Raw genomic sequence first — 11907 nt, 5'->3', positions numbered from 1 at the left:
CTAAACAGTACAGTTCATAAAAATAATGACAGAACATGCGCAGTTGTCAAAACTCAATTTGTTCTGGATGATTTCCGACAAAAGAGTAGCGTTACGAAAACTTAGTAAAGCTTGGGTTGGGAGGACTTGAAATAAAGGAGACAGGAGGTATGTTCCGAGATGACGTGGAATTACATTAGTATAGGAGTAAATCTGAGTGGTGTTTTTAAAAGTAGGAAGAATTACAATATGAGGATAAAGTTGGAATTCAAGAGGACAAATTGAGGCAAATATTCGTTTATAGGAAGAGGAGTTAGGAATTGGAATAGTTGACAATTAAGAAAAGGCTAGGTGAACAGCAGACAGGGAAGAAGTCACCGATATCCGGCCAATCTCCAATGGGGTCATCATGAAGGTCAACGGTGATTATAGCGTGAAATGTCTGCTCGGCTCAGTTGTAATGCAGTTCACCACCAGACATGAAGACTCTCCCACGGCACAGTTGTGTGATCTGTTGAGTAGATACTACCATCTCCAAAGAAACCATCATCAGTTAGCTGAACGAAGAGGACATACCAGTTACAATGCGGCTGGACCTACTTTTACGGTTCAATTTGTCTTCCGCACTCCCACGGATGCAGACCGAGTCCTCGCGAGTTGGTTGCCATTCACTGCCACCACAGTCAAGACACTGCGCCCGAACTCCAAGTGCACGTCCACGCTGCAACACCAGTAGCTCAAGACGCTGCAAAGCCCGTCCGGCACCACTGAAGCTAATGGCCCCACCTACCATCCAAGATCTAGTACGCTTCATCACAATATGCACAAGAACCGAAAGTCACAGGAGAAAAAGTTCTTGGATTTGGTCTAAACAGCACACAAATAATGACAGAACATGCGCAGCTGTCATAGCAACTCAACATCTGTTTTGCAGTTATTAGTCAATATTGCACCATTGATAGAGTTGTGGTGAGAGAAAATTTGAATGGAATCACTGTGCTTATATGTATTCCGAATTTGACGGTGATTTAAATGTGGTTTTAAATGAATTGAATGAAATATGTGTTCACTTAAAAGAAGAGCCACGTTTAATTAATTGGTGTTTTAAATGCTAAACATAGTCCTGAGAACGACAGTCATGAATTTCTGCTCCTCTAACAATCTATATCCAGCTTCATACATGTCAGGTGTGTTACTTTTACAATATGTCTCGGAATGGGAAGTAAGTGAAGCACCTAGTCTCTCTGGTCATATATTCACTACCATTAAACTTGAAATAGATATAAGCATGATCAAAATTAACGCTAATAATTACCTGGTGTTCTCTGTTTTCTTGTACGGTTGTGAGACCTGGACTGTGAAAGCTAGTGACAAGATCCGGATAGATGCCTTAGAGATGTGGTGTTGGTGGAGAATGCTCCGCATACCATGGGCAGAATGAAGAACAAATGCCTTCATTATGGAAGAACTGAGCATCGCAAAACGTTTATCTTCCCGCGTTAGTGAAAGTTACCTCCAGTTCCTGGGACACATTTTGAGGAGAGAAGAAGACAATTTAGAAAAGACCATTCTTCAAGGCAATACTGAAGGCACCAGGTCAAAAAGCAGAATAACAAGTAGATGGTTAGACCAAGCAAGGAAGATCACCGGTCTACCTCTTCACAACATCTTAAGAAGAGCTGAAGACCGCTCAGGATGGAAAAATCTCTTTAAGGATGCAGTTACTAATGAAGTGAAGAAATGAGGTCACGACGCTCAGCAATGAGTAAACCGATTGGATGATTGATGAATTACCTCTCACGTGTATTTAGAACGAAATATTTTAGGTGGACTACCATTAAACTTTTATAGATCTATTGGAGCTTTGTTATCCTGCATCTTCAGTACATACCCAGCCCAGCATAGTATGTTCAGATGGAAGCTGTGCGGAAACTTGGAAGATTATCGGAACAAATGAAACACGTGATTATGCCGAAACAACTTGGCGTAATGATAAATGATCTCACTAAAACCATACATCACATCTGTGAGAAGCATCGTCCAAAATTTTCACGTAAATCTATAAATAATTAGTCTACAGGTGGAATTATGAACTACAATAGATGAAAAGCGGGTTTTAGCAGTACATCTTCTTGTGTTATACTTTGTCGACAGTATGAATACACTTATAACATAATTCAATCGGATTATTGAACTGAAATTATTACAGCTAAAAATGAGGCTTGGAAAACATTTTGTTCTCCAAAATCTTCTATGATTTGTTGAACTTCCTCATCTCTCGTGTCTGGCGAAATATTTGAACAATTTCTAGAATGATTCTTGCGATTCAATGTGGAAGAATTTCTCCAAAAATACATGGTTGTTGTGAAACCATTCACTGTTTCTGAAGTTTTGATACTTTTATTGACATTTTAATTTTTTGATTATGAGATTTATACCTCTAAGCAACACACTATAATGTTTTTGATGGAATCCAACATACTATGCTGGGCTGGGAATGTACTGAAGATGCAGGATAACAAAGCTCCAATAGATCTATAAAATTGATATCCTAATGGGAAAAGACTTTCAAGAAGACTCCGAAGCACCTGGAAGAAGGAGATCAACAAGGTATGCCTAACCTTCCGAATTGATAACTGGGAAGAGCGGGCTCAAGATCGGAAAGGATGGAAGAGGATTGTGAGATCGGCATGGGAACTTCATGTCCCTCAGAAGCCTACGGAGTGAAGTGGAGTGAGTGAGTGAGTGTAGTCTTCCAGGTTTTAGTTGTTATTTTATGTATTAATCTACATTTGTGTTCTGTAGTCCTAAGATACCATGTGTAAAGCTCATCCGGCCGTAAAACTGGGTTCAATTCATATTCCACGCCGAGAAGAAGAAGTCATAATATTGTAAGGTGTTGGTTCTTTGCTGATAACTTCAGACGAAGGACGTTCATGGTATTCGTTAACGTTACAATGACTTGGGAAATGTTTATTACCGTACTTATGTTTATCTAGAAGTGATTCATGTGAAGGCCACGCAGCTCAATATATTGAGTAGGGAGCTCAGGCACACGGTTTGTAACTGATCTGTGCCGTGCAGCTTTCGCCATGCATCTGTCTGCAGCGACCATCACCCGTGAGTATTGACCAATCTAAATGTTGCATTCTCACTCCAATGATTCGCTTGTTCTTTAACATGTTCCTTCTCCTCACGTGCTTATGACTTCGTGACCTATCATTTTACAAATAATAATAATAATAATAATAATAATAATAATAATAATAATAATAATAATAATAATGGTACCGGGCGAGTTGGCCGTGCGCGTAGAGGCGCGCGGCTGTGAGCTTGCATCCGGGAGATAGTAGGTTCGAATCCCACTATCGGCAGCCCTGAAGATGGTTTTCCGTGGTTTCCCATTTTCACACCAGGCAAATGCTGGGGCTGTACCTTAATTAAGGCCACGGCCGCTTCCTTCCAACTCCTAGGCCTTTCCTATCGCATCGTCGCCATAAGACCTATCTGTGTCGGTGCGACGTAAAGCCCCTAGCAAAAAAAAAAAATAATGGCCGGGCTGAGTAGCTCAGAAGGTTAAGGCGCTGGCCTTCTAACCCCAACTTGGCAGGTTTCATCCTGGCTCAGTCCGGTGGTATTTGAAGGTGCTCAAATACGACAGCCCCGTGTCGGTGGATTTATTGGCACGTAAAAGAACTCCTGCGGGACTAAATTCCGGCACCTCGGCGTCTCCGAAGACCTTAAAAATTAGTTAGTGGGACGTAAAACAAATAACCTTAATAATAATAATAATAATAATAATAATAATAATAATAATAATAATAATAATCTATATTATACAGATGGAAGTCGACGTGTTGCGATATAAAGGTCTAAAGAAGATAATATACGCGAATTAACAACGCACTTCCAGACCCCTTAGAAACGTAAACTTAGTACCAGAGAAACTGATGACCTCAGGATCCCTAGAAATACAAACAATTCCCAAAATTCTTCGAGTGGTCCAGGCTGAGGGGTTTTCAATTTGGGATTCAGCATAAGAACGACAGTGTAAGCATGCCTTTCACTCTATCGCATATTTTTTTCAAAAAGCGATGATGTATACTCCAAGTTAAGTTTTCACATTGACCTCGAGAGAATACTGCACCCACTAAGGGGTGTTGTTATTCACTCCTTAAGATAAATAAACGTCCTTATATACATAGACTTCCATTCTTCCTCCTTACTACTTCGAAAACGTCCCTTGACACTTTCTTGGAGTATCAAGTTAAAACTTAATTTTGAAAGGAATGTATTTGCGCTCTTACGCTCAGCCCCAATATTGAACTCCTCGGCAGTTCAGTACTGTGTCTGTCGGAGAAAGTAGGATGGAGGAAGAACACTGAGATGTAACTTGGTCGTATGGATGGTTTGTTAAGAATTAAAGAGCGCTTTACATGCACATGCTTATATTTTGTACTCGTATGAATTCAGAGAACTGAACACTTCCTGCACCCACGTGAAAGCACGGCCTAGTCTGTTTCATGTAACAAGCGTCAATCACTTTTACAATCACTCCGATTTGTATTAACGTATTATATTTTAACGAACAATTTTTTAAAATTTCAATTTTTCTGCTTTCAATTATGCTAAAGATTATTATACGAGTAAGATTGTATTCAAAATTATACTTTCGTACATTTCTAATTAACTGAATCCATTGATTTCATGAACATCTCATTTAACGTTTTACGCGTGAAAGTTGCTTTTAAGAATTTCTTGTTGATTAAGAAGTATTTCCGGTGGCAGCCATCTTTGATCTTTGTGCGCAGGATTATTCAAGTTATGCAAGGAATTGAGATACAGGGAAGAACGTTTTATTTGTGTATGTTGGAATTCCAGGCAATTAGCTAGCAGACAAAGCGCACCATCACCTTCTGCTGAAGGCCAACATACACTACAGTTCCTGCATCGGATTACACATTCCCTCTTCGTCCACGGTAGCTGACGGCTTGGAACGAGTGGTGAAAAGAACACGGAAATCACTCTGCCACAGTCAGTCCAGATATTAGCACTCTACGACGTAAGACTTGAGTATGTGAGCACTTTCTGGGTCGGGATCGAAACTATCCAAGGCTTTCGATAGGGAAAATGATGGGAGACAATTCTAGAATATAGGACTCAGAGAATTAGAGTAGGCGAAGCGTTACTGATCCTGTAATGACTGACAGGGGGGTCCCCAAGAGCAATAATATTATTGGACATTTAATTTTCTTATGTATATAAATGATATGAGTAAGGAAGTGAATGATCTTATACCAGTGGCGAATTTCCCATACATGCGACTGATGTGTTACATCCCTTGTATTTTCAACGAAAAATAAATATTCATTGATCATGTTTTCATTGAAGTTATTTATATAAAATACAAACGCACAGTTATCGATACTCAGAGATGGAAGTAACGAGGTGGATGGTTGCCAAACTGCTCCAGAGATAGCAGCACGAGAATTGAACCCTTGTTGGTTGTTGATCTCTTCCGTGGGGTTAGAATGCGGAACGAACAGCCACATCCGTCAAGAGGGCAGTGCAAGCTGAAATCCTGTAAGGCAGGGACTCTCAAACGCCCAAAATCTCACGCGTGCAAATTGAGGCGCATAGTTCCTGTGCACAGTGCATCGGTCCCATTCGGCTCGACTCGGACCCACGCTTCGTCTCTGGGCTACTCGGCTACGCTCGGCTCAACTTAGCTCAACTCGGTTCAGATTTGGAGCGCTACGGAGCAAGTGAGGAAAAGGGAGACAGACGGAGCGAGCGAGACAGGCGTGGGGAAAGAGAGATACAGCGCTATTGCTCCAAATCGAGGAGTGGGGGTCTGCACTCTGGTCAACCGAGCGAAGCCATCTTTTGCACCGTGCACAGTGCATGCATTCTGAGAGACCCTGCTGTAAGGTATCGCGCCTGGCCGGTTTATTTGTTATTTCGTGAAATACTGGAGTTCCTGCTTGTGCTACATCTATATATATAAAATAACTTGTCCTGACTGACTCACTGACTGACTGACTGACTGACTGATTCATCATCGCCGAGCCAAAACTACTGGACATAAAAAGTAACATTTTGGGGATGTATTCACATTAACATATAGGTGCTCGCTAAGAGAGGATTTTTGGATATTCCATCCCTAAGGGGGTGAAAAGGGGGGTGAAATTTTAAAATTTGTGCATCTATATCTCAAAACTTTTAAAGCTTACAGATGTAAAAATTGGTATTTAGAATCTTCTTTAAAAATAAGGAAACATATACTTTTATGTTTTCAGAAAATCCTAATAGGAGGCGTGAAAAAGGGTGAAAAAAGGGTTGAATGCCTTTCATCAGGATACCGGTACTTATATCTCAGAAACTGAAGATATTAGAGATCTGAAAATTGGTACTTTTGATCCCTTTTAAAAACAAAGAAACACGTAATTTTTGTTTTTGGAAAATTCAGTTAGTGGTAGGGTGAAAAGGGGGTGAATTTTTAAAATGAGTGCATCTATATCTCAAAACTTTCAAAGTTTACAGATGTAAAATTTGGTAATTAGAATCTCCATTAAAAATAAAGAAACACGTATTTTTTGTTTACGGAAAATCCCAATAGGAGGGGTGAAAAGGGGTGAAAAAATGGTTGAATGTCTTTAATGAGTATACTTATATCTCAGAAACTGAAGATATTACAGACCTGAAAATTGGTGTTTGGAATCTCCTTTAAAAATAAGGAAACACGTATTTTTTTGTTTTTGGAAAATCCAATTAATGGGGGAGTGAAAAGGGTGTGAATTTTTAAAATGAGTGGAGCTATATCTCAAAACTTTTTTAAGTTTATAGATATAAAATTGGTATTTAGAATCTCCTTTAAAAATAAAGAAACACGTATTTTTTGTTTTCGGAAAATCCCAATAGGAAGGGTGGAAAAGGGTGAAAGAGGGGTTAAATGCCTTTAAAAAGGCTACTTATATTTCAGAACCTGAAGATATTACAGACCTGAAAATTGGTATTTGGGATCTACTTTAAAAATAAGAAACATATATTTTTTCGTTTTTGGAAAATCCAAATAATGGGCGTTGAAAAGGGGGGTGAATTTTTAAAATGAGTGTGTTTACATCTTAACTTTAAAAGTTTACAGATGTAAAAATAGGTATTTAGAATCCCCTTTAAAAATAAAGGAACACGACTTTTTTGTTTTCTGTAAATCCCAATAGGAGGGGTTTAAAAGGGTGAAGAATGGGTTGAATGCCTTTAATGAGGATACATATACCTCAGAATCTGAAGATATTACAGAACTGAAAATTTGTATATGGGATCTCCTTTAAAAATAAAGAAACATGTATTTCTTTGTTTTTGGAAAATCCAATTAATGGTGGTTAAACAGGAGTGACAGATTGGGGTGAACGTTTTGAAAGACTACATCTACAGAATATCTGAGAAACGTAAAATGTTACAGATGTAAAAAGTGGGTATTTGGAATCCCCTGTAAATGTAAAGAAATGTAGGTGATTTATTTTTGGAAACTCCACTTAAGGGGAACTAAAAAGGGGTGAAATTATAAAATGAGAATTTCTACAGTATATCTAAAAATCTTAACATGTTACAGAAGTGAAAAATGGTATTTTTATCTGCATTAAAAATTAAAAAACGTGTATTTTTAGTTTTCGGAAATACCACTTGGGGAAGGGGGGGGGGTAAATGTAACTGAAAATGGTGTTGAATTCTTTTAATTAGGCTACTGATATCTAAAAAATGAAGATGTTACAGACGTGAAATTTGATATTTTGTTCTGCTTTAAAAGTAAAGAAACACTTATTCTCGGAAAATCCAATGAAGGTGGGGTTGGGGGGGGGGGGTGAGGCGTGAATGAAATGAAAAATTAATTGACTTAATTGTATGAGAATACATACATCTAATAAATCTAAAGTTGTTACAGACGTAAAAATTGGTATTTGCATCTGCTTTAAAACAAAGAAAAACGCGCTTTGGGGGGGAAACCATCTTGGGGGTCGGGAGTGAAAAGGAGTTGAATTCCTTTCATGAGGACACATAAATCAAAAACTGAAGAAGTTAGAGTCGTGACAATGCGTATTTAGAAGATCCTTTAATATTAAAGAAAAAAGTCTTTTTTGCCGGAAAATTCACTTGGGGGGGGGGGGGAGGATGAGTGTGAAAGGAAGTGAAAAAAGAGTGAATTATTTTTATGGGGATACTTATATCTCAAAACTGAAGGTAATAAACGTGAACATTGGTGTTTGGAATCTCCTTTAAACATGAAGAAACACTGCTTCTTTTAATTTTCTTGGGGTGGGGGAGGGTAAATAAACTTAACGGCGGTGGCGTGTAAAAGGAGGTGAGACCAATTGATTTTAATGTTCATAATGTACTTATAAGGAACCTCGGTTGCACAGGCGGCAGCGCGCCGGCCTCTCACAGCTGGGTTCCGTGGTTCAAATCCCGGTCACTCCATGTGATATTCGTGCTGTACAAAACGGGGGCGGAACAGGTTTTTCTCCGGATACTCCGGTTTTCCCTGTCATCATTCATTCCAGCAACACTGTCCAATATAATTTCATTTCATTTGTTATTCATTATCCATTGCCCCAGAGGAGTGCGACAGGCTTCGGCAGCCGGCACAATTCCTATTGTCGCCGCTAGATGGGGCTTTATTCATTCCATTCCTGACCCTGTCGAATGAGTGGAAACAGGCTGTAAATTTTCGATGTACTTATTGTGATCATAAGCCGATCATTTTTAATCTATGCTGGGTTCGTTTTCAACAGCCATCTTTCCCTTCGGAGAACGTTCTTAGATTACAGTAGATTCTCCTGGCATATAAATAAAAATGTAAACACATTTGAAATAAACGATAGGAATGAGACTGACCGTCCAATTGTTCACCTCTACAATAAGGTCAATAATGCACGGGAGCATGTCATTCGTATCGCCAGAAATCCCGCACACTTGACTACGCGCGACAATGCTGCTGGTCACATTGTCAACAATGACAATGGCAGCAGATGTACTTTACCGCCAAGCAGCGGTCTAGCATCTTGCTGTGGGGTCCAGAATATCTATAATAATAATAATAATAATAATAATAATAATAATAATAATAATAATAATAATAATAATAATAATAATAATAATAATAATAATAATAATGTTCTGGACCGTCGTCAAATATACGGACCGCTCTGGAAACGGGTCCTGGACGGGTAATGACTAAGAATGCAGTCCGGCCGCCGGTTCAGTACCGCCAAGGCAACCAAGACGACACCACGCCGGATCTCCTCAAGGATTTGATCCACATTACAAATGCTCATAGGAAAACATGGCAAAGATTTAGGGACCCAACTGACCGGTAGGAATACCTGGACCTAGCCCGGGATGTACGAAATCTATTGCTGGAAAAAAGATTGAAAAATGGGGGGAACGTTGCCGTAATCTCTCAGAAAACGAGTCAGATCGCAAATTTTGGCGGAATCTCTCAGAAAACGAGTCAGATCGCGAATATCGGCGGGTTATATATAAAACGATAAGCATTCGGTTATAAATTTCAGTATAATACCGTAGCGAAGCACGGGTATCTTGCTAGTCTATATATATAAAATGACTTGTCCTGACTGACTGACTGATTCATCATCGCCGAGTCAAAACTACTGGACATTAAGAAATGAAATTTTGCGGATATATTCATATTAAGATGTAGGTGCTCGCTAAGAGAGGATTTTTGGACATTCCGTCGCTAAGGGGGTGAAAAGGGGGGTGAAATTTTAAAATGAGTGTATCTATATCTCAAAACTTTAAAAGTTTACAGATGTAAGAATTGGTATTTACAATCTTCTTTAAAAATAAGGAAACACATACCTTTTTGTTTTCAGAAAATCCCAATAGGAGGCGTGAAAAAGGGTGAAAAAGTGGTTGAATGACTTTAATCAGGATACCGGTATTATATCTCAGAAACTGAAGATATTACAGACCTAAAAATTGGTACTTTTGATCTCTTTTAAAAATAAAGAAACACGTATTTTTTGTTTTGGAAAATCCAGTTAATGGGAGGATGAAAAGGGGGGCGAATTCTTAAAATGAGTGCTTCTATATCTCAAAACTTTTAAAGTTTACAGATGTAAAAATTGGTATTTAGAATCTTCATTAAAAATAAAGAAACAGGTATTTTTTGTTTTCGGAAAATCCCAATAGGAGGGGTGAAAAACGGATTGAATGCCTTTACTGAGGATACTTATATCTCAGAAACTGAGTATATTACAGAACTAAAAATTGGTGTTTTGGATCTCCTTTAATAATAAAGAAACACGTACTTTTTGTTTTTGGAAAATCCAATTAATGGGGGGGTGAAAAGGGGGTTATTTTTAAAAAGAGTGTATCTGTATCACAAAACTTTTAAAGTGTATAGATGTAATAATTGATATTTAGAATCTCCTTTAAAATAAAAGAAACGCGTATTTTTTTGTTTTCGGAAAATCCCAATAGGAAGGGTGGAAAAGGATGAAAAAGTGGTTGAATGCCTTTAATGAGGCTACTTATATTTCAGAACCTGAAGATATTGCAGACCTGGAAATGGGTATTTGGGATCTCTTTTAAAAATAAAGAAACAGGAATTTTTTCGTTTTCGGAAAATCCAAATAATAGGGGGTGAAAAGGGGGGTGAATTTTTAAAATGAGTGTGTCTACATCTTAAAACTTTAAAAGTTTACAGATGTAAAAATTGGTATCTAGAATCTCCTATAAAAATGAAGGAACACGTATTTTTTTTCTGTAAATCCCAATAGGATGTGTGTAAAAGGATAAATAATGGGTTGAATGCCTTTGATGATGATACATATATCTCAGAAAATGAAGATATTACAGAACTAAAAATTTGTATATGGGATCTCCTTTAAAAATAAAGAAACACGTATTTTTTTGTTTTTGGAAAATCCAATTAATGGCGGTTAAACAAGAGTGACAAATTGGGGTGAATTTTTTGAAAGACAATATCTACAGAATATCTGAGAAACTTAAAATTTTACAGACGTAAAACGTGGGTATTTGGAATCTCCTGTAAATGTAAAGAAGCATAGGTGATTTGTTTTTGGGAAATCCACTTAAGGGGAACTAAAAAGGGGTGAAATTTTAAAATGAGAATTTCTACAGTATATCTTAAAAAACTTAACATGTTACAAAAGTGAAAAAGGGTATTTTTCTCTATTAAAAATAAAGAAACCTGTATTTTTAGTTTTCGGAAATACCACTTGGGTTGAGGAGGGGGGGGGGCGGGGTAAATGTGACTGAAAATGGTGTTGAATTATTTTAATTAGGCTACTGATATCTCAAAGTGAAGATGTTACAGACGTGCAAATTGGTATTTGGATCTTCTTTAAAACAAAGAAAAACGCGTTTTGGGTGGGAATCCATCTTGGTGGCCGGTAGTGAAAAGGAGTTGAATTCCATTCATGAGGACACATAAATCAAAAACTGAAGAAGTTAGAGTCGTGATAATTGGTATTTAGAAGATCCTTTACTATTAAAGAAACATGTATTTTTGCCGGAAAATTCACTTGGGGGGGGGGGGGAGGAGTGTGAAAGGATGTGAAAATATGGTGAATTATTTTTATGGGGATACTTATATCTCAAAACTGAAGCTAATAGACGTGAACATTGGTGTTGCGAATCTCCTTTAAACATAAAGAAACACGCCTTCTTTTAATTTTTTGTGGGGGGGGGGCTAAATAATCTTAACGGCGGTGGGGTGTAAAAGGAGGTGAGACCAATTGCTTTTTACTGTTCATAATGTACTTATAAGGAGCCTCCGTTGCTTAGGCGGCAGCGCGCTGGCCTCTCACAGCTGGGTTCCGTGGTTCAAATCCCGGTCACTCCATGTGACATTCGTGCTGGACAAAACGGCGGCGGGACAGGTTT

General features: G+C 38.3%; 1 protein-coding gene across 1 annotated transcript in view; it reads left to right on the top strand.

The window, feature by feature from the left end:
* The first annotated feature begins 2645 nt into the window (after nucleotides 1–2645).
* The window catches only part of LOC136875754 (ipis-1), a 96902-nt gene continuing 87640 nt past the window's right edge, over nucleotides 2646–11907 (top strand). The window contains exon 1 of the mRNA XM_068228289.1: nucleotides 2646–2712. Coding sequence (XP_068084390.1) covers nucleotides 2646–2712 — 67 coding nt within the window. The remainder of the gene's footprint in view (nucleotides 2713–11907) is intronic.

This window comes from Anabrus simplex, chromosome 6 (genome assembly GCF_040414725.1).
Source record: "Anabrus simplex isolate iqAnaSimp1 chromosome 6, ASM4041472v1, whole genome shotgun sequence".
Taxonomy (NCBI): domain Eukaryota; kingdom Metazoa; phylum Arthropoda; class Insecta; order Orthoptera; family Tettigoniidae; genus Anabrus; species Anabrus simplex.
The sequence above is the reverse complement of the archived record's forward strand: the minus strand, read 5'-3'. Positions and strand labels throughout refer to the sequence as shown.